Below are 25,053 nucleotides of genomic sequence, written 5' to 3' on the forward strand. Positions count from 1 at the left end.
AGGTCAAACATTATAGGAGATAGATTTCGGGCCCGAATTAAAATGTTGAATAAATTACTTAAAATGAATGTTGAACAAATTACTTAAAATGAAAATTTTTGTGCTGCATAAGTCGTATTATGAATTCCATTTTTGAGATTTTGATTCATCTCCTTATTACGTAAAGAAAAATATGCTTATACCGTACTCTAGAATGGTGTAAATTTGTAAGGATCAATTTAGAACGCCTCGAAATGCAGCCATTTTTGAAATTGCAAAGGCAGTGTTTTCCTAAGACAAGACGTGACAATCGGCTTCTTATTTTTCATTCGGCATTCTTCTTTTCGCACATTTTCTGAGATGCCAGGTATTTTTTTCAAATGTCTGCAATAATAATTTTAAAAGTCTGGGAAGAACAAAAAATGTCAGGAAAGCTAGTGTAATCAAAAGCCTTTATATTCAAAAATCTGTAAATATCTGCAACCAAACGAAAAAATCTGAAATTTCTGCAACCAAACTAAAAAATCTGCAAATATCTGCGTCATCGAAAAAATCTGCGGCTTAAATTTAAAGTCTGCGAATTTGCAGACTTGTCTGCAAATCTGGCATCTCTGGGCAAACTGGTCAGTACTAGAAAAACTCTAGAAAGAGAACTGCGGAGATTCGCGTTTAGCTGTCAAAAAACGAATCCAATCGAACCTTGCCTATCCTTATAACATTGGACATGTTGCCATACAATGTTGGGGCATACGTTGCCAAAAATGCTGTTTTCTCTCCGCTGTTCTCTTACTAGAGTTTTTCTAGTCAGTACACCCCAGTTAAACTCATTCCGGAACCTGTTCGGATTTCTGAAGGGAGTCATTATGGATTCCAAATCAAATACAATAACCGGTTCCGACTCAATCGATTTCAGAATCGGTTGTTGCATTTGATTTGGAATCCATACTGACTCCATTCAGGATTCCGAATCAAATTCCGAATGGTTTGACCGGGACTGTTTGACAAATCGACAAAAAATCGCTTTGACAAACACGAATAAAAACTTTGGCAAACTGTGTCGGATCAAATATTTTTGAAAAGCCAGTACACAGCAGTTCAAATTTATTTCACGAAAGAAGTCAAATATTTGACGTTATGATAAACAGTGTACTGGTAGCTTTAATAATATTTAGGGACATATCAAAAATTATTTATTCTGTCTTTTTCATTCTGGTCGGTTTTCATTATATTAAATACAAACATGTTCTAATTTTTATTTGATTATAGCACAGAGAACAGATATCCACCCAGTGAGCAAATTTTCTGGCGGAGACCGCTCTGCTAGATTTTTGTAAGTCTTGGTTTGGCAGCCCTGTCAGATTTCTGCGCGTATCATGTCGGGTTAGTTGAGCTAGGGCGAACTAGGTTTCGCTTGTGTTTTCTGGCAAATTTTGACAGGAACCGAACAAAACCCTATAGAATTTAGCACGAATTGAGCAAAACAGTTGACAAAGATGTGACAGGAAGCATGCAGAGATCTTGGCCGTACATTTCTGACTGGATTCTGGATAAAAGTGAGCAGCATCGGTTGGCTTAACCGCTTCTGTCAGAAACGGTTGTTGCATTTGAGCGAATTCGTTGCCAGATTTCTCGCACAAATCGTGCAAAATGCTCGCAGAAACTCTGCCAGCATCAATTTCGCTTTGCTCAACTTTTGCTAACTTTCTGCTTGCCACGCTGACCGGGTATGATCGAACAAAAATATTAAAAAAAATCATGTGTAAATATTTGAATTAATATACTATAAACACTAGCGCCGCCACATCAACTTATCCCAACTATCCGTCAAATCCATTCCGGAACCGGTTCGAAATCCTGAATGGATTCAGTATCCCAGTGAGCAAATTTTCTGGCAGAGACCGCTCTGCTAGATTTCTGTAAGTCTTGGTTTGGCAGCCCTGTCAGTTTTCTGCGCGTATCCTGTCGGGTTAGTTGAGCTAGGGCGAACTCGGTTTCGCTCGCGTTTTCTGGCAAATTTTGACAGGAACCGAGCTAAACCCTAGCATAACTCGGACATAAACTGTGCAAAGATCCTGGCAATTCCTACCTGGTAGAATTTAGCACGAATCGAGCAAAACATCTGACAAAGATATGGCAGGAAGCGTGCAGAGATCTTGGTCGTACATTTGTGGCTCGATTCTGGATAAAAGTGAGCATCGGTTGATGTAACCGCTTTTGTCAGAAACGGTTGTTGCATTTGAGCGAATTCGTTGCCAGAATTCTCGCACAAATCGCGCAAAATGCTCGCTGAAACTCTGCCAGCATCAATTTCGCTTTGCTAAACTTTTGCTAACTTTCTGCTTGCCACGCTGACCGGGATGGAATCTTGCTCAAAGAAAACAACAGATTCCGACTCTATCGGTTGATGCATTTGAGCTGGAATTCATACTGGAAGTCCGAACCGGTTCCGGACTAGTTTGACTGAGTAGAGGAATAACCACTGTCAATTCAGTCGAACTCTGCCACAAAAAACATGACGCAGCTGGTTTGGATATCCCAACTACCTTCGAAACCGTTAGAGATTTTACACAAGTTGAATGCTGAAGATGGACGTCTGTTCTCTGTGATTATACCGTTCTGCGAAAAATAATGAGTTAAAATGCCCAGGTTGACGTACAAGCTACACTACACGCCACCGAAAAACTACCTAAAATTCAGTACTTTTGACTCAATCTCGTGGTATCGTGCAGGAAGGTAAAATTAGGTAAACCGTGTTGAAGGCAATGTCGTATATACAGGTCTGGCAAAGATGGCACTTTGGTATTCGTAAGATGAATCTTACATGAGTGGTGTGAGTGATCACGGTATAAATCGACTTGCTTTCGTCATAGCGGTCGTTCCGCTTCCCATTGTATCGTGTGACCGCTATGACGTCGACCCGATGTGCTTCTGGATTGTTTACATATTTTTGGTTGCCAACACTAGCAAACCGTGTGTTCTGCCACACCTATATATACCCCATTGTGTTGAAGGTAGTTTCCATTTAACTACGGCAACAATAATAACTCAACCTTGAGTTTAATTTACTTAAATTTAAGTTGAATTTACCTAATTTTGAGTATACCCCAAACAACTTAAAAGTACCTTACTGCACGGAAGACCTCGACTGAGTCGAATCTCTCGTTTTGTTTTTGACAACACTAATAAGTGCGAAAGCCACGCACAGCTCAAAAGTACCTAAATTTAAGTTAAAAGAACTTATCTACCCATGATCGCATAGTTGTCCCGTTTTCTATGGGATTTTCTATCTTTATGGGACTGATATGCGATCATGGGCAGTTATTCTGCAGGTTATTTTACGGTTGCGTGTAGAGATCTTCACCCATCCCATTAAAGTTCAGCCGAAAATGAACTGAAATTCTGGCTGGAACCAGCCAGAATTCCAGTTCATTTCCTGCTGAGCTTAACTGGGATTGAGTGGGTTATTCCGCACTTTTATTAAAAGTGGGTAGTTTTCTACGCATTAATGGGTACTTTATTTTATTAGTGTTGTCGATAAAAACGATCTAAAACGCAGAGATGCCAGATTTGCAGACATGTCTGCAAATTATCAGACTTTTAATTTTAGCTGCAGATTTTTTCGATGACGCAGATATTTTCAGATTTTTTAGTTTGGTTGCAGATATTTGCAGATTTTTTAGTTTCATTGCAAATATTTACAGATTTTTGAATATAAAGGCTTTTGGTTGCACTAGCTTTCCTGGCATTTTTTGTTCTTCCCAGACTTTTAAAATTATTATTGCAGACATTTGAAAAAAGTATCTGGCATCTCTGCTAAAACGGTACAAACTGACAATCGTGCCATTTAGGTCGTTCTTGATGAACAAGGAGAAAAATTTATAAATGCACAAGCTCGCAAATTTGCGTTTTATTGGATTTAGTCGTGAAATTTGTGCCAAAATCATGTTCATGCTGTGAAAGCATGTTTCAGTCCATTGCAGAACTAATTAATATTGATATAGGAAAGGAGCTTACCGAAATCACCCAAAACCGTAGTGGTTCCTCGTTGACATTTTGTAAAAAACATTTACAGATTGGCTTCAGGTGGGTAGTGCATTTTTCAATCATGCCATTTTTTATTTATTGTTTTATATATTTCAAAACAAAATCGGTAGATTAATTCTTTGCTCTGGAACGGGCGAGAGTGAAATTGAACAAGCTTCAGTGGATGCAGTAACTCTAAGTGATATTGGATGGAAATTCCTCGAGAAGATTGAGCCACATACGGTAAACATACAAGCCACTGCTTTAAGTCTAAAGTAAAAAGAAATAGCTATACAGGGTGTTTGGTTCATGGTTAAGAATCTCTCGGGGGGTGATAGACTGCCATATTTGGAAAAAAAATTGTTCTACACATACCATCAAATCTCAACCATTACAGAGTTATTGAACTTTTTGTGTAAAAAACTTATTTGTCTTAAAATACCTCTAACTTTAAAAGTATACTTTGTATTTTAAATATTTCAGTTCCATTCGAAAGGTAAGAAAATTTCCTATTGAATGGTGTTCTCATATCTTTTAAGTAATTAGTTTTAATTACTTTTTAGCTGTAAAGTAGTTAAAAGTTAGTGTTTTTGAGGAGGTTTTTGCTAATTTTCTCGAAATAATGAAGTATGATTAGCGCAATATCCATTATCCAAAAGTTGGGTTTTAGGACGATTCATAATTTTTGTTCTTGGACGTCATTTTTCTATCTCTTCTCATTTCTTTGTAATTTCATTACTATACTCTTCCTGTAACCGACTTGCAAGTGCTCAAAAGACTCTAAAAAATATGCTTTATATCGTTATTTACAAGATTTCATTGGAAAGCTGAGAAAATGTCCTATCAGTGTATGTACAAATATCTTTTAGTTAAGTGTACTAAATGATTTTTTACTAACGAAATATCTCAACTTTTGTGTTTTTTTGGAGAGTTTTTTAATTATTCTAATTATTAATCAACAAAATTTATCGTTACTATTGTTCATTTGATGCCCCTTAATGTTCTCTATAACTTTTTATTTGACACTTTGTCTATATCTCTTCATTTTGCTGCTATTTAATAGTTAACACAGCATGAGCTCGCCACAAATGTAGTGGGTTCGAAATCGTTATTTTTGCATATGAAACGATGTGATAAAAACGATTTTGCTTCGAAACCAAAAGAGATAATTGAATGGAGTCAAAGAAAGATCTGTAGAACTTGCTGAGATGCATTATTTCCATGATAATAATGGTGATGTTTATTATTTGCTATTTTAAGAAAATTAACGAAAATGCTAATAATAGCACTAACTTTAAACTAATTTACTTTTAAAAGAATACTAAATGCACTTAACTGAAAGGTATTAATACATTTTTCACTGTAAAATTTTCTTGGCTTTCGAATAAAAAGAAAAAAAGTACCAAAATTTAGTGCCATTTAATCAATTAGAGCTGGTACTAGTGAAAATGAGATAAAAATATCCAAGTTGAATAACCCAAAATCATGAAAATAAGAAAAGGTAAGTGTATCATGTCAAAGAACGAATTAAGCAGTTCATCAAGACTAATAATCTGAATTATTAAAATGATGAGGTTAACTATTAGGATTTTCAAGAAATGAACGAAAAATCGTTTAAAATTGTTTAATTTTAAATAAATTACTTTGAAAAGGCTACTTAAACTTATTAGCTGAAACATGTGAGGGCATCACTCCATGCGAAATTTTCTCACCTTTCGAATGGAACTAAAACATTTAAAATACAAAGTATACTTTTAAAGTTAGAGGTATTTTAAGACAAATAAGTGGTACTAGTGAAAATGAGATAAAAATATCCAAGTTGAATAACCCAAAATCATGAAAATAAGAAAAGGTAAGTGTATCATGTCAAAGAACGAATTAAGCAGTTCATCAAGACTAATAATCTGAATTATTAAAATGATGAGGTTAACTATTAGGATTTTCAAGAAATGAACGAAAAATCGTTTAAAATTGTTTAATTTTAAATAAATTACTTTGAAAAGGCTACTTAAACTCATTAGCTGAAACATGTGAGGGCATCACTCCATGCGAAATTTTTTCACCTTTCGAATGGAACTAAAACATTTAAAATACAAAGTATACTTTTAAAGTTAGAGGTATTTTAAGACAAATAAGTTTTTTACACAAAAAGTTCAATGACTCTGTAACGGTTGAGATTTGATGGTATGTGTAGAACAATTTTTTTCTCCAAATATGGCAGTCTATCACCCCCCGAGAGATTCTTAACCATGAACCAAACACCCTGTATAATTTAGAACATGAGAACACTGCTTACTTATATATTATATATATATATATATATATATATATATATATATATATATATATATATATATATATATATATATATATATATATATATATATATATATATATATATATATATATATATATATATATATATATATATATATATATATATATATATATATATATATATATATATATATATATATATATATATATATATATATATATATATATATATATATATATATATATATATATATATATATATATATATATATATATATATATATATATATATATATATATATATATATATATATATATATATATATATATATATATATATATATATATATATATATATATATATATATATATATATATATATATATATATATATATTATATAGATATAGATTTGAGTGTTTCAGAGTTAGCGAAGTAACTGTGCATTTATTGAAAGCTTTAACTTTAATTCTTGTCGAGCTTTATAAAAACGAAACATTGCGCAAATGTTCAAAATGCTTATTCGTATTCCTAAAGGTATTTTAAGGACCCACACTTTGAGAAAAGTCAACAATAAAATTTATTGCAAATAGAACTAACAAGAAAGCTCTCGCGTGTTTTTTGTAAGCAGCCAATAAGCATGCTGTCAAAATTCACTGAGAGAAAATTTCGGACAACCCGTAGCTAGCCGAGAATGGATGTTAACATTTTTTGAAAGAGAAAAGTTTTCTCTTTCGTCTACTGTTGTGATTTATAATCGGCGATTAAGGTTGGACAGAGAATGCCCAAAATTCGCAAACGAAAAAAGCAGTTTTTTTCCACACCGTATGTCAGATCTTCATAAAAATCAATCAGCGTATGTAGAATGTAATTACAGTACTGCTGATTGATTTTTATGAAGATCTGACATACGGTGTGTAAAAAACTGCTTTTTTCGTTTCCTCTGTCCAACTTTAATGGTTTATCCAGAATTTCCTCTCAAAGTGAATTTTGACAGTATGCTTATTGGCCCTTTTCAAAAAACGCGAGTTATTTTTATCTTAGCTCCAACTGCTTTACGCAAAATTTTGAAATAATGTCTGTTGAATTCGATCCATTTTATAAACCGATTATTGTCGATGATATTTACTTTAGACAGTATGAAAAATGAATCAAGCATTTCTCGACAAACATGTCAAATGGTCCTAAGTGCAAATGAGAGCCTCTGTTTACTTTCTCTTTCGATTATTACGGCGTAATCTTAAAACTTTTCAATATTGTTTCAGGATATACCGAAAAACTCTGATTTCGACTAGCTTATTCTGCTAAGAGTTGAGTAACAAACGTATAAACTGCCGAGTTATTAGCGAAAGAGAAATTAAACAAAGAGAAACTGTCATTTGCACTTAGGACCATTCGACATGTTTGGCTAGATTTGTTGTTGAAAAAGAATATTTCGCAGTGATATACGTACGAAATATTCTTTGTATATAAACAATTTGCCATTCACGGGACGGCAGTTGACAGTAAGAACTGTCATACGGAACGTGCTATAAAAAAGCTCTGAGATGTCATCTGACAGAACGTCATGTGACAAAAGCTTCAAGTGGGTAACTTGAGCTTTTGCATATGGACGCCGCGCATGGATGTGTTGTTTACTATAGGCAGAGGGTATGACAGGGTATGGCAGTCAATAAGGGACTGTGATAAACAGTGCATGAAATATCAATCGATATCGAACTATGTTAGCATTATATAACTTGACGAACAAGAATCAAATAAAGTTATCTCAAACCTACCTACAGAAATACTTCGTGTTTTCTTACGGTATTATCAACAGGTTATGGGCCCAGTAGTTAACTGGAACTAGCCACCTGGACTATTGTAAAATAGTTGTTTTGGAAGATACACGTTTCGGGTAGAAACGACCGGCGAGAACCATCGTTCCGGTAGCAGCGGCATCCAGCGACGACCAGCGTTTCGGGCAGAAACGGCATCCGGCGAGGACCAGCGTTTCGGGTAGAAACGGCCAGCGAGAACCATCGTTTCGGACAGAAGCGACATCCGGCGAGGACCAGCGTTTCGGGAAGAAACGGCATCCAGCGAGCACCAGCGTTTCGGGAGCAAGCAGAGGATGGCGACCCAGCAGCAAGCTGGAGGATCTGCCGAGAGGATGGCAACCCAGCAGCAAGCTGGAGGATCTGCCGAGAGGGTTACTCTCGAGGACAGAAGAGGTGGTGGCTACGAGAGGGGAACTCTCGAGCGCACCGTGCCGACGACGGCATACTTCGGTAGCGTCAACCGCGAATCGATATTCGACGGTTCGGAGTTGCGGTTCCCAGCCTGGAAATGGCGAATGGAACATCATCTTATAAAGATGAAACTCCAGCACACGTTGCTACGAACGCCCGAAGAAGAGGACTTCTACGAACCAGTAGTAGGTGCCTCGGAAGAGCTAGAAACAGCCAGGAAGGCTAAGCTCAGAAAACGGCTTGATGACGACGTCGAAGCATTGGACGAGATTGTCATGATGGTCAACAATGATGTTTTGAATAAACTCATTGGGCTCAACTATGCGAAAGAAGCCATGGATACTCTGGTCAGAACGTACCAAAAGGGCGGTACAGCCGCTATGGTTAATATGCGGGACCGGTTGTATACCATCAAACAAAGACATCACGACAAATTGTCCATGATTTTTGATGAGTACGATCTGATTATTCGCGAGCTAGATCGTATGGGTTCAAAAATGACAGCATCGGAAAAAGTTCATGCTCTACTGATCTCCATGCCAGACAAGTACCGACACGTCAAAGGCGCTCTGATGGTACTGACGAATGAAGAACTGTGTGCCAAGCCGATCATGGAGATCAAACGAATGTTTATTGATGCTGAAGCTGGGGAAGAGAAGCAGACAGAAACGAAAAACGTTGCGCTGTCTTCAAAGTACAAGCCAAGGAGAGAGGTAACCCGATGCTTCGGTTGCAACGAAACTGGGCATTTTAAAAATAAATGCCCACTAATGAAAAAGTTTAACGCGAAGGAGAAAGATAAGTTCAAGAAGCAGCAAAAGATGGAGCCCAAAAAGAGCTTTGCAATGATGACCAAAGCGGATCGTGGTAGGAGAGTCAGATTCGTAATTGACTCAGGAGCAAGCGACCATATGGTTAATGACGAGAAGCTGCTGGAAGATGTCCAAGAATTAGAGAAGCCAATCACCATTTCGACGGCGAAAGCGGGCCAGAATTTACGGGCAACAAAAGTTGGAAAAATGCGATTAAAGAGTGTTGTGGGTAACAATACAATAAAAGAATTGAAATTGTACAACGTTCTTTTTACTCCGGGTCTTGAAGAAAATCTCCTTTCGGTTAGAAGGGTTAGCAAAAATGGTAAAAGGGTTACTTTTACGGATGAAGAGGTTATCTTTGAATTTGAAGATGAAGTAATTGCTTCAGGAATCTTCGTTGATGGTTTATTCCACCTTGATCTATTTCGGGAAGAAAAGTCGGCGGAAGATGGAACAAACTTAGCATTGTTCGGAAAGAAGGTGAGTTTGGAAACATGGCATAAAAGACTTGGCCATATCAGTGATACGAGTTTGGAGAAACTAATTAAGAAGGGAATGGTTGAGGGTATCAATCTAACTTCTGGAAATATTAGTGAAACAAATGTATGTGATGGTTGTATGGCGGGGAAGCAGGCTGCATCCAAATTTAAACACTTGCAGCTGCCAAGATCGAAACGACCACTGGAACTCATACATTCGGATGTTTGTGGAAGCATGGAGCAGGAAACCTATGATGGCTATCGTTACTTTGTAACCTTTATAGATGATTATACGCACTTTCTCGTGGTTTACCTCATGAAACAGAAATCGGAGGTTTTCGAGAAATTTAAAGAATTCGAAGCAATGGCGACAGCATTCTTCGAAAGACGTATTTCAATGCTAAGGTGTGATAATGGAGGGGAATATACAAGTAACGAATTTCAAGCTCATTGCAAAAGAAATGGTGTTAGAATGACGTTCACTGTTCCATACACACCGCAGCAAAATGGTGTAAGTGAACGTATGAACAGATCTTTAATGGAAAAGGTCAGAGCTTTGCTTTACGAAAGTGGATTAGCGAAAGATATGTGGGGAGAAACATTATATGCAGCAACATATCTAATCAATAGATCTCCAACAAGTGGGATAGAAGAGGACAAAACTCCGTATGAAAAATGGTTCAAAAAGCGACCAAACTTGAATCATTTAAGAGTTTTTGGGTGTAAAGCATTTAAACAAATACCTAAAGAGAGGCGTCAGAAATTAGATTTCAAAACAAAACCTTTGATATTTGTGGGGTACGCAAATAATGGTTTTAGATTATGGAACAAGGATACGCGTTCAATAGAAATTGGCAGAAATGTAGTATTCAATGAATCTACCAGAGCCAATCAAGATATTGACCACACAAACATGGATTTCGTAGAATCATCTGGTCAAGATTTAATTAGATGTACACGCTTAAACCAAGGAGAACAGAACGAAGACGAGGATGCTGCTATACATCCTTCTGATGAAGAACAGCATGAAGAATGCACACTCGAAACAGAGCAAGATAATCTAGATTCACTTGAAGAATCAGTTGGCGAAACTGACTATGAAAGTACAAATGAAAATCCAACAGACGAAAGAGAGGACGTCGATGATGGTCAATCATTGCGTCGAAGCAAGAGGGAGAGAAAGATACCGGGTTGGTATACCGATTATACAGCAAAAACAGCAATGATTTTCAACGAAGAGATTCCGCAAACTATTGAGGAATTGAAGAAAGTTTCTGATTGGCAAGAATGGAAGCATGCTATTCAAGAAGAGTTTGATGCATTACATCAAAATGGCACTTGGACAGTGGTTAACTGTTTGCCAAAAGGAGTTAAACCAATTAACTCAAAATGGGTTTTCTCAATGAAAGAAGATGGAAGATATAAAGCACGATTAGTGGCAAAAGGGTGTTCACAGCGTCCTGGATTCGATTACTGTGAAACATTTGCACCAGTCGCCAAACCAGAGAGTGGTCGGTTAGCACTAGCCCTTGCTAACGAGCATAAATTGTTAGTACATCAAATGGATGTCAAAACTGCATTTCTACATGGGAAGTTAGAAGAAGAAATATACATGAAACTTCCACCAAACGTAAATGGGCAAAGACAAACTGTTCGTCTACACAAATGTTTGTATGGATTGAAACAGGCAAGCAGATCTTGGAATAAACATTTTGATGATGCAATGAAAACACTAGGTTTTGTCCCTCTCAAAAATGACAACTGCATCTATAAGTCAAAATCTAGAGGCATTATAGTAATACTATATGTAGACGACATTTTACTACTTGCCAAAAACATCGAAGCAATTACGTGGATTAAAAAGATGGGTGGGTAATGTCTGCGACATAACCGGAGAGATGTAGAATACATAAGGAACACGTTCTTCAAATATGTTGATACTCATTGGAATTTTCGGACAAAAGGTGATTTGGGCGAGGAATATTTCAAATTATTCTTTACAAAAATGATGGTGGTCCTGAAAAGGTACCAGTTTTGTTGGCGTTGTTGGCCTTGGTGAGGGAGATGGCTAACGATGAAATTAATTGTTAGCATGAGGAAGTCGCGTAGTACTGGCCAATGGAAGAACAGATAATAATTGATTCCTGAAAATCAATTTTTCTTTATTCATGTAAATTATACATACTTACAAATCTAACAGAAGATTCCTGATCATATTTCTGAATCATTAGTGCGAACATTGTGTAATTTGGTTAAGTACAATGAAAGTTACAAACTTTCCAAACTCGACCTTCTGTTCCTTCAGAAATATTGAAATGGGGTGTCTATATTAAACCGTTAGTCGTGGTCACAATAAAAAAAGATGGGTGGGTAATGTCTGTCACATAACCAGAGCGTCGTGATTTCAATTCGAGACGTTAATTTAAATCTAATAATATTCAACAGAATCACGTTTGAATGGGAAATTTTCAAATAATTCTCTATGGTAATAATGGTGGTTCTGAAAAGAACCTTTGGTATCGGCGTTGGTGTTGATGGTGATGCGCTGGATCGTTGGATATTTTTGGCATGATAGTTACGTGCCTAGCGAACTGTTTTGTAGCCTCGAACAAAACGACAAGACTGGCTTCTTCGGGTACCATTACGGCTGAACTTTATAAACTTAGCTCGACTTTGAAATCCTGCACAATCTCACGAATCAGACACTAGTAGAGCCATTTTGTTTGCTACTAGCACGGAGCTGCACAAAAAAATCATATGCAGTTAGTTCACGGGGGCTGCCAAAAAGCTTGAATAGAAGCATGCGACTTCAACGTTTCTCTTAAACACATGCAACAACACATTCGTTTTGGTAATACTGATAATAACAGTAGAAAGGAATGGAAAAGCAGTGCACGAAACGAGCGAGAGGATAATTTAATTTTTTTTTCCATGTGCAAGCTACTTCTTTCCACACAACGTATTATGTTGCTTGTTGAAAATTTGCTACACACCTTAAAATGAAAGTTTCAGTTTAACTCTCGCTAGAACACAATTGATTGGTCCTGAAAAGAACCGTTGCTTTTATTGTAATTTACGCCCACTCCCACAAACCGACCAAGTAGGCATCACTGGCTTCATTACGGCTGAGTTTTGTAAGCGTAGCTCGACTTTGAAGTAATACACAACCTTACGAACCAGACGCTGGAATGTTAGCCAGCGGATTAGTTGCTCCGTTGCCCTTTAGTTGGGGCGAAATACTAGTATGGCGATAGTTCCTGATCGGTAGTTGGTTGCGATGGGCCACCAGTAGCTGGGGCACTTTTGCGGACCGTAATCATCGCCAACTGCTTTCCTCCGGTGGACTGGCTGCTTGCTAGTGCTTGAACGAATACGAATGATGAGAAAAACCAACCGACCAATATTCATATATGAAAACACGAGAAAGCACTACTATCGCTCTCCCGCTCGTTTTCGTGCCATTCCTGTGCCTTTCCTTTCCGTTCGGCTACCAATACTAGCATAACCAAAACGAATATTCTGTCTTTCCATCGCCTTCAATCTAGTGGCCAGTGCTAGCAAACTTGCATGTTCAGTTTTTCAATAACAACATTCCAACAATATTTTCAAAGAATGTTGCAGATTTGAAAAGAAGGAAGGAGAAGATTTTCGCAAATTTAAATTCTTTTGTCTTATTTGTTAGCGCTGATAAAGGCTATTTAGTTTTCTTCTAGCATGGAGCTGCACAAACAAATCGATTTATGCAGTTAATCAACGGAGGCTGCCAAAAAGTTCGAATAAAAGCATGCGACTAGTGTACTTTGCACGTTCTATATTTTATCAATACTAGAGAGGAACAATAAAATAATTCAAATTGTTATAGCGACATGCAATTGTGGCAACACTGGCCATGAGATGGTGGGGGAACACGCACATTCGTTTTAGTTATGATGGTAGTAGCAGCAGAAAGGAATGGAAAAGCAGTGCACGAAAACGAGCGAGAGAGGATAATTTAAATTCTCTTTCTTTCTTTCCACACATCGTATTTCTTATATAGCTTTCTGAAAATTATTTGTTATACACCATAAAATGTAAATTTCAGTTTAACACTTATTAGAACACAATTAATTGGTCCTGTAAAGAACCGTTTATTGTTTTATTGCGGGAGCATAATTCAGACGCACTCTCCGCGGACACGGTGAGCCCGTTTAACTCTTATTAGAACACAGATTAGTTTCTCTGTTGCCCTTTAGTTGGGGTGAAATTCTTGCAGGGCGACAGTTCCTGATCGGGTTGCGATGAGTCACCAGTAGCTGGGGCACTTTTTCCGACCGTCGTCATCGCCAACTTCTTTCCTTCGGTGGACTGGCTGCTTGCTAGTGCTTGAACGAATACGAATGATGAGAAAAACCGACCGACCAATATTCATATATGAACACACGAGAAAGCACTACTATCGCTCTCTCGCTCGTTTTCGTGCCATTCCTGTGTCTTTCCTTTCCGTTCGGCTACCAATACTAGCATAACCAAAACGAATATTCTGTCTTTCCATCGCCTTCAATCAGTGGCCAGTGCTAGCAAACTTGCATGTTCAGTTTTTCAATAACAACATTCCAACAATATTTTCAAAGAATGTTGCAGATTTGAAAAGAAGGAAGGAGAAGATTTTCACAAATTTAAATTCTTTTGTCTTATTTGTTAGCGCTGATAAAGGCTATTTAGTTTGCTACTAGCAAGGAGCTGCACAAACAAATCGATTTATGCAGTTAATCAATGGAGGCTGCCAAAAAGTTCGAATAAAAGCATGCGACTAGTGTACTTTGCACGTTCTATATTTTATCAATACTAGAGAGGATCAATAAAATAATTCAAATTGTAATAGCGACATGCAATTGTGGCAACACTGGCCAAGAGATTGTGGGGGAACACGCACATTCGTTTTAGTTATGATGGTAGTAGCAGCAGAAAGGAATGGAAAAGCAGTGCACGAAAACGAGCGAGAGAGGATAATTTAAATTCTCTTTCTTTCTTTCCACACATCATATTTCTTATATAGCTTTCTGAAAATTATTTGTTATGCACCATAAAATGTAAATTTCAGTTTAACTCTTATTACAACACAATTAATTGGTCCTGTAAAGAACCGTTTATTGTTTTATTGCGGGAGCATAATTCAGACGCACTCCCCGCGGACACGGTGAGCCCGTTTAACTCTTATTAGAACACAGATTAGTTTCTCTGTTGCCCTTTAGTTGGGGCGAAATTCTTGCAGGGCGACAGTTCCTGATCGGGTTGCGATGAGTCACCAGTAGCTGGGGCACTTTTTCCGCCGTCGTCATCGCCAACTGCTTTCCTTCGGTGGACTGGCTGCTTGCTAGTGCTTGAACGAATACGAATGATGAGAAAAACCGACCGACAGATATTTATATAATCGCGCTAATATGCACTACTATCGCTTTCTCGCTCGTTCTCGTGCCGTGCATGAGCCTTTCCTTTCCGTCCGGCTTGTAATGGCCTAACCAAAGGAATATGCCGTCTTTCCCCCACCAACTGCTCTCGTCAAGCAACCCAATGCGAATAATCATAAAACAAACATGTAGTGGACCTATATATAAACTTTTCATTATTTTATTGCTCGGTTGGTCCACGATTTTGACGGCTCTGTGCGGAATGGGCTGAAAAATTTCACTTTTCCGAGTCGTTTTCGAAAGATTTTTCAAAACACATTTTTTTGTTATTAGTGCATGTTATACATACTTCAAATTTTAATACAGCATAGAGGAACATATTTGCAACAAATTGGCCTAAAAATCAAATCATTCTGTTTAGTATGATAAAAGTTATTAACGTTCAAAATCTGACGCGGCGCCGCAGCCGATATTTTGAAACGGGACCCCTATATTGAAACCTTAAATGTATTCTACATTAAAAGAAACTTGGAAGGTTATTCCAAATGAAAGACATGTTAGAGATTAAGCACTTCCTGGGAATGGAGATAAATCGTGATTTAGAAAGCCAGACTATTGAAATTTCTCAAACAATATACGTGGAGAAACTTCTTAGTAGATTTGGGATGGCTGATTGTAAACCAGTGGGGACACCATTGGATATCAACTCGAAATGGTCAAAATCTGAGGTAAAAATCACTGAAGAGCCATACAGAGAACTGCTGGGATGCCTACAATATCTTTCACTAACTTCTAGACCTGATATTTGCTCTGCGGTAAACACCCTAAGCAAATATGCTAACTGCGCCACCGATTGGCACTGGTCAGGATTAAAACGAATATTGCGATATTTGAGGGGAACGAGCAACACAAAAATAATTTATTCATCAAATAGCGAATATCCAGCTTTAGTAGGATTTGCCGATGCAGATTTTGCAAATGATCCTGATGATAGGAAATCAATTTCAGGATACGCATTTCTACTATACGGTAATCTTATTTCGTGGTCAACGAAACGACAACCGACTGTAAGCTTATCAACAAGTGAAGCAGAACTGATAGCACTTTGCGCTGCTACGAAAGAAGGAGTGTGGTTAACACAACTTCTCAATGAATTGGATGTAAACATAACACCATTCATCATAATGGAAGATAGCATCCCATGTATCAACATAGCACAGGAGCCAAGATCACATCAACGGATGAAACACTTGGATATCAAATACCTTTTCATCCGGGATCTCATCAAAAATGGTAGAGTAAAACTACAGTTCATCCCAAGCGTCGATCAACCTGCAGATGCCTTCACTAAGGGGTTACCTAAAAATATACACAGAAAGTTATTCGGTGTATTGAATGTGCAAATTGTGGGGAAGTGTTGAAAAAGAATATTTCGCAGTGATATACGTACGAAATATTCTTTGTATATAAACAATTTGCCATTCACGGGACGGCAGTTGACAGTAAGAACTGTCATACGGAACGTGCTATAAAAAAGCTCTGAGATGTCATCTGACAGAACGTCATGTGACAAAAGCTTCAAGTGGGTAACTTGAGCTTTTGCATATGGACGCCGCGCATGGATGTGTTGTTTACTATAGGCAGAGGGTATGACAGGGTATGGCAGTCAATAAGGGACTGTGATAAACAGTGCATGAAATATCAATCGATATCGAACTATGTTAGCATTATATAACTTGACGAACAAGAATCAAATAAAGTTATCTCAAACCTACCTACAGAAATACTTCGTGTTTTCTTACGGTATTATCAACAAGATTTACCCAATATCGATATCAAATATTCAAAGCTATCACTATTCGGTGAAATTCAAGTCGAATGAGCCATAAAACTTTTCGGTATGACTAGAACTTTTGCCCCAACCGACTGAGATGACCCTGTTGATGCCATAAGGAAACAGAAACAAGAACAATTTTTCGGGAACAACGTTATTTTCTACAATGACGGTAATCACACGGTCTATTGAAATTTTGCTTACTAAAACATTGTCTTCTGATAATAGCGCATAAATCATTGGTTAGATTCAATATAACGACGTAGTATTCAACCTTCCGCCAGTCGCGCTAGTGCACTGAGTGCACGCTACTCTGAAAACCTATCGAAATTGTCTTAGGGCACCAGCTGGTTAAAGAGAAAGTAAAAAGTTACGTTGTTTTCAAAAATCATGTTAGCATATATATTTATTCACAGATAAATGTATTCTTGTAACGTTGAACAGTTGTGAGCATATTTGAGAGATAGTGTAGTAATATTCTTGCATAGAGGTCTCTAGTGGTTTATATGGCTGTATGGTACATGTGATTCGCGAACCAGCCTCCTGTCCATTCATTCATGTTCAACGCGTAATATTGAATCTGAAAAAATACCTTCAAGCGATAGAGAAAGATCACACACACAACTGCCGACGAACTCTCTTTCTAGAGGCAGTGGAAGCATCATTGTCGCCAATGCGATAATCATGTGTTCTTTCTGGGACGTCATCGACTGAATCTCCAATACCACGCATTGCTAAACTGCCGGTACTCGCATATCAGTCCCATATGTAAAATCACCATGTTCAGAAAAGGACGATTAAATATTTTCGTTTACTTTTTGTTTTACGGCTACGAAGAATTCAAAATTTCGGTATTGTTGCACAAAATAGTTAAAATACTACATAAATATTTCTGTAATACATAAATAAAATGAATTTTTTTGTTCTTTTGGTGAAAACCGCTAAAAGCTATAGGGACTCATATGCGAGTACTTTTGTCAACAAACGTAAATGTACTCGCATATCAGTCCCACCTGCTTCTTGCGCTAATTTTCTTTGTTGAGTGTACTGATAGATTTTGTATGGTTTCGTTTGATATGATAGGTGTACGTGTTGTAACTACTGTTAATTAGTGTATGACTGTTCCTGATGCTATAAACGCCCTCGGCACGATACTGTACCTTGATGTGGTCCGGGGGCTTTTCCACCAAAGCAGTATTACAGTGATTATATCACAAAAACTTGGGATACAATTATTTTCTTTTTGCCTTTCTCAATAGAAAGGTATTGCAATTGCTCTGAAAACCGACTTTTTAACGGAGGCCCGGAGGGCCGAGTGACATATACCATTCGATTCAGTTCGTCGAGTTCGGCAAATGTCTGTGTGTGTATGTATGTGTGTATGTATGTATGTGTGTGTATGTGTGTGTGTATGTGACCAAAAATGTCACTCATTTTTCTCAGAGATGGCTGAACCGATTTTGACAAACTTAGTCTCAAATGAAAGGTGCAACGTTCCCATAGGCTGCTATTGAATTTCTAATGGATCCGACTTCCGGTTCCGGAATTACAGGGTGATAAGCACGAACACGCAGAAAATGTCGATTTTAATAAATTCTGCAATGAATGTATAAAGGTGAAAAAATTTCCAAAATATGACCACAACTGCTTCGATTTGTAGTATTAGGTCACTAACATCCATTCAAAGTCTATTTGGCCACATTGGCCACCATCCTCGGTTCCGGAAGCCCCGGCGGAAGTATCTAAATTCAGAATAACAGTCACATCGGTTTCTCGGAGATGGCTAGACCGATTCGACTAAACTTGGCCTCAAATGAAAGGTATTGCGTCCCCGTAAATGGCTATTTAATTTCATCCCGATCCGACTTCCGGTTCCGGAGTTACAGGTTGTGGCGTGCGATCACATAGCAAATTGTGATTCAAACCGATACTCCGATGAAAGCAAAAAGGTAAAAATTTCGCTAAAATGTCTCTCAAACAACTTAAATTTGCTGTTCTAGGTCACCGACGGCCAACCAAACTTTCGTTGACTACATTAACCACCATAGACGGTTCCGGAAGTGCCCGGGAAAAGCGGCCATCTTTCAAAATTTACGAACTCACATCAGTTTCCCGGAAATGGTTGGGCCAATTTTCACAAACTTAGTCCCAAATGATAGCTATAATATCCCCACAGATGTCTATGAAATTTCGTACGGATCACTTATATGGGTCCGGAAATATAGACTAAATCGTCCGGTCACATATGAAATTCCCATATAAGCCGAAACTCAATTTTTTTTTCAAAGGGGGGACCTCATGAAATTTCAGAAATCGAATTCGTATTTTTGATGCCAAACATCTTTAAAATGCATGAAACGTCGAGATTTTATGTTATCTCGAAAAAAATTTTTTTTATAAAAATCGACTTTTTGGGACTTTGCCGATTTCGCACCTTTTTGCCTTTCTCAATAGAAAGGTATTGCAATTGCTCTGAAAACCGACTTTTTAACGGAGGCCCGGAGGGCCAAGTGACATATACCATTCGATTCAGTTCGTCGAGTTCGGCAAATGTCTGTGTGTGTATGTATGTGTGTATGTATGTATGTGTGTGTGTATGTGACCAAAAATGTCACTCATTTTTCTCAGAGATGGCTGAACCGATTTTGACAAACTTAGTCTCAAATGAAAGGTGCAACGTTCCCATAGGCTGCTATTGAATTTCTAATGGATCCGACTTCCGGTTCCGGAATTACAGGGTGATAAGTACGAACACGCAGAAAATGTCGATTTTAATAAATTCTGCAATGAATGTATAAAGGTGAAAATTTTTCCAAAATATGACCACAACTGCTTCGATTTGTAGTATTGGGTCACTAACATCCATTCAAAGTCTATTTGGCCACATTGGCCACCATCATCGGTTCCGGAAGCCCCGGCGGAAGTATCTAAATTCAGAATAACAGTCACATCGGTTTCTCGGAGATGGCTAGACCGATTCGACTAAGCTTGGACTCAAATGAAAGGTATTGCGTCCCCGTAAATGGCTATTTAATTTCATCCCGATCCGAGTTCCGGTTCCGGAGTTACAGGCTGTGGCGTGCGATCACATAGAAAATTGTGATTCAAACCGATACTCCGATGAAAGCAAAAAAGGTAAAAATTTCGCTAAAATGTCTCTCAAACAACTTCAATTTGCTGTTCTAGCTCACTGACGGCCAACCAAACTTTCGTTGACTACATTGACCACCATAGACGGTTCCGGAAGTGCCCGGGAAAAGCGGCCATCTTTCAAAATTTACGAACTCGCATCAGTTTCCCGGAAATGGTTAGGCCGATTTCCACAAACTTAGTCCCAAATGATAGCTATAATATCCCCACAGATGTCTATGAAATTTCGTACGGATCACTTATATGGGTCCGGAAATATAGACTAAATCGTCCGGTCACATATGAAATTCCCATATAAGCCGGAACTCAATTTTTTTTTCAAAGGGGGGACCCCATGAAATTTCAGAAATTGAATTCGTATTTTTGATGCCAAACATCTTTAAAATGCATGAAACGTCGAGATTTTATGTTATCTCGAAAAATTTTTTTTATGAAAATCGACTTTTTGGGACTGCCGATTTTGCACCTTTTTGCCTTTCTCAATAGAAAGGTATTGCAATTGCTCTGAAAACCGACTTTTTAACGGAGGCCCGGAGGGCCAAGTGACATATACCATTCGATTCAGTTCGTCGAGTTCGGCAAATGTCTGTGTGTGTGTATGTATGTGTGTATGTATGTATGTGTGTGTGTATGTGTGTGTGTATGTGACCAAAAATGTCACTCATTTTTCTCAGAGATGGCTGAACCGTTTTTGACAAACTTAGTCTCAAATGAAAGGTGCAACGTTCCCATAGGCTGCTATTGAATTTCTAATGGATCCGACTTCCGGTTCCGGCATTACAGGGTGATAAGTACGAACACGCAGAAAATGTCGATTTTCATAAATTCTGCAATGAATGTATAAAGGTGAAAAATTTTCCAAAATATGACCACAACTGCTTCGATTGGTAGTATTGGGTCACTAACATCCATTCAAAGTCTATTTGGCCACATTGGCCACCATCATCGGTTCCGGAAGCCCCGGCGGAAGTATCTAAATTCAGAATAACAGTCACATCGGTTTCTCGGAGATGGCTAGACCGATTCGACTAAGCTTGGCCTCAAATGAAAGGTATTGCGTCCCCGTAAATGGCTATTTAATTTCATCCCGATCCGAGTTCCGGTTCCGGAGTTACAGGCTGTGGCGTGCGATCACATAGAAAATTGTGATTCAAACCGATACTCCGATGAAAGCAAAAAAGGTAAAAATTTCGCTAAAATGTCTCTCAAACAACTTCAATTTGCTGTTCTAGCTCACTGACGGCCAACCAAACTTTCGTTGACTACATTGACCACCATAGACGGTTCCGGAAGTGCCCGGGAAAAGCGGCCATCTTTCAAAATTTACGAACTCGCATCAGTTTCCCGGAAATGGTTAGGCCGATTTTCACAAACTTAGTCCCAAATGATAGCTATAATATCCCCACAGATGTCTATGAAATTTCGTACGGATCACTTATATGGGTCCGGAAATATAGACTAAATCGTCCGGTCACATATGAAATTCCCATATAAGCCGGAACTCAAATTTTTTTTCAAAGGGGGGACCCCATGAAATTTCAGAAATTGAATTCGTATTTTTGATGCCAAACATCTTTAAAATGCATGAAACGTCGAGATTTTATGTTATCTCGAAAAATTTTTTTTTATGAAAATCGACTTTTTGGGACTTTGCCGATTTTGCACCCTTTTTCAGTTCAATATTACCGTGGCAGTTTTTTCTTTTTCAAAATTTTAGAACTCGAATAATGATTTATTTTCCTGTATATAGTTGTCATGTGATGTATAATAATAAAATGTAATATATGCATTTAAAAGCTTTTAATGAATATAAACAACGCACACGTTCTCGTGATTCATGATTGAGAAAGGCACAATTGCACCGCTAGGTGGATTAAAATAGGTTTTATTTAAGCTACATTGTGATCAATTTTAGTACTTAACTTGGCGACCTTTATCATCCACTGCCATGGTTAAATAATATACAATGTGGGTTTAGGGCAAAATTCTCTCTGCAGGCACCTTTCTTTTGTTGCTATATTTTCAATTAGATCCATGCTAACACTCACTAACACAAATTTCTTATTCTCTCATATACACTAACAATCTCTCATTACAAACGTGGCCTAAGCGATAACACAAACCTGGTCACAAATACGAACGCCCGCAATCTCGCCAATATTCAAACACCCCGATTGATTAGGTAAACGTTGGAACCTAAGAACCTAAGCTCGCGCAATCATGAATCGGTCACATCCGGAAGTCTCCACCCTTGATCCTAGCAGCCCAAATTCATGCCTTTAGTTGGACCAATAGAAATAAAAACTAGACAAGACGTTCACGCGCGATCATTGAAGAGTACGCGAACATGCGAATGGCCACACGCTTATAAAAATAATGTGTCCACGCGAAGTTACATATATACTAGCACACGCGACAAAAACGTCCACAGACAAACGCTCGAGTCCTTCGCGATCATCTACGCACGACCACACCCACGGTCTCGTAAAAAGTATAACACCCCGGTGACTAAGTGAATGGTTCAGCACTTATAAATTAACAATCCCGGTCTCGAGAGTGAACCTCCAAATGCCCGTGTTCGCGCGATCATGAATCGGTTTCGTCCGGAATCCCCTATTCTCGGCCCTAGTAGTCCAATGCCTTCAGGTGGACCAATCAAATATATAATGCTCATATCTACTAAACTACATAAAAATCGAATGTATGCAAACAAAGTCACATACACGCGACAAACAAATATAAAAATGCTTGAGCCCTTCGCGACCATCCACGCAACCTATACCCGCGCTCTTCCAGACATTATAACATCCCGGTGATAATATGAGCGTCTCAGCACTTGTAATCACTCAAACGCAGTCTCAAGCGTGAACCTACAGTCCCCCGCACTCGCGCGATCATGAATCGTTCACGTTCGGAAGTCTCGATCCTCGATTCCAGAAGTCTAGGTCCATGCCTTCAATTGAATCAATTAAAAAGAAATATACACTGGAAAACACGGTCCACGGTGACATGACCGGGAAATCTAGTGATATGGAGTAACTCACTCCCTGTCAGAATGTGATCCGTACACCGAAAACTAAACATCAGAATGACGGTTCGTGTGGCACATACACACGCGACAAGCACGTCAACAAACGATACTTCAGTTCTTCGCGATTATCTACGCACACCTACATTCGCGATCGCAACACTCCGGTAAAAACGTGAACGTTTTAGTACTTACGAAGTTACAAACGCGATCATGAATCGGTCACGTCCGGAAATCTTTATCCTCCATTCTAGTAACTTAGGTCCATGCATTCAGTTGTACCAATCGAAAAATAAAGCTCATATCCACAAGGTAACACGTTCCTTGGCGACATGACTGAGAGCTCTAGTGATATGTAAGAAACCACTTTTTTCTAGAATCTGAACCGCACACGAAAAATTAAGTATCAGATTCACGGTCCGCGCGCGATCATTCTAGAATACACGCGAATATGCGGAAGCAAACGGCATTTATATAGAATTTATGCACGCGAAGTTACATACACGTTAGCACACGCGGCATACAAAGGCACACGCGATCGAACACGTTAACGTACAAATGCTCGAGCTCTTCGCGATGATACACGCGATCGCGAGTCCCTATACCCGCACATACCTGAACCGTACAATGAATATCACATTCAGAATCACGACCCGCTACAATTGGCCTAAAGCAGTGTTTTAGTGGGCGACATTGCCTATCTCGTCTGCAAATTGTAGTATGTGATTCTGACGGGGAGCCCTTCCTAGCTCTACAGCTCCAGTAGGACAACTGTCGAAAAAAAAATTCGGCGCATTATTAATACTCAATAACAATACTAACTCTTCTCTTTTTTTATTTATTTTCGGTCTCATGCGTTATATTCTTGTGATGACCTTTTCGAGCTCATAAATCCAAGAAGAGCAACATTGCTGGCAACAATGATTCTTCTCTGCCATCAGACGTCGCCAGGTTTTAGGACAATGGAGATGTATTCTCAAACTCGATGGAATCAGATAAGTAGGAATGATCAACAAACTGCAAGTAGTATATTACACATTTCTTATTTTAACGTATAAAATATTATTCGTATTAAAATATTATTCACAGGCTCCACACATATCTCAACACACACAAATACACAAATGCTTGACAGGTGACTGGGTCAAGTGCATTCACTCGTAGGATCTATCATTTCGATGATCGCCTCGATTCTACGAAACCAGTGCAGAGTAAGCTGACATAAGCTAGTCTCATCTGTTGAATGCATGTAACCTGGAAACCCCAGACACGACAGGACGAGACGGACAGACTGGACTCGACGGGGCCTAGTTCAGAGTTTTTGGGCATTCTTCAATGCACGGTTAGTAACCTGAAAAAAGAAACATTCGGCATGTTATTTTTCCTTTTATTACTATATCTTAGGTTCATACTAATACTCACTGACACAATCAATCGCATATTCTCCCATATACACTTACATCCAAAACGCACAAACGTCCCTAACTTTCGCGATAACGCAAACCTGGTCAAAAACGCGAACCTACATTAGAATTTCAATCATCCACACACACCTACGCTCGCAATTTCGCCAACATTAAAACACCCCCTTACTTAAGTGAACTTTTCAGCACCTATAACTTTACAACCGCGGTCCCAAGCATTAACCCACCACTCGCGCGATCATAGACCGGCTACGTTCGGAATTCTCTACTCTCGATCAGCCTAGACTCATACCTTCAGTTGGACCAATCAACAATGATGCTCATATTCACCCAGCCCGGGGACAACTTGACAGATAGTGCTTGTTTCATATATGTACCACTAATTTGATGGTGGCGCTAGTATGCCTTCTCCGTACGAGTACCACGA

At 38.5% G+C, this 25,053-nt stretch overlaps 1 protein-coding gene across 5 annotated transcripts in view; it reads left to right on the plus strand.

Moving 5' to 3' along the window:
- Window positions 1–3,807: 3,807 nt before the first annotated feature.
- Window positions 3,808–25,053, plus strand: part of LOC131682800 (ubiquitin carboxyl-terminal hydrolase 38) — a 354,353-nt gene continuing 333,107 nt past the window's right edge. For 2 of the 5 annotated variants that reach the window (XM_058964558.1, XM_058964554.1), the window contains exons 1-2: window positions 3,808–4,062; window positions 4,134–4,245. In XM_058964558.1, coding sequence (XP_058820541.1) covers window positions 3,941–4,062; window positions 4,134–4,245 — 234 coding nt within the window. In that variant the 5' untranslated portion in view covers window positions 3,808–3,940. Of the gene's footprint in view, window positions 4,063–4,133; window positions 4,246–25,053 lie in introns of those variants that run through there. The other 3 variants (XM_058964557.1, XM_058964555.1, XM_058964556.1) reach the window with 2 other exon arrangements.

Source organism: Topomyia yanbarensis, chromosome 2 (assembly GCF_030247195.1).
Source record: "Topomyia yanbarensis strain Yona2022 chromosome 2, ASM3024719v1, whole genome shotgun sequence".
Taxonomy (NCBI): Eukaryota; Metazoa; Arthropoda; class Insecta; order Diptera; family Culicidae; genus Topomyia; species Topomyia yanbarensis.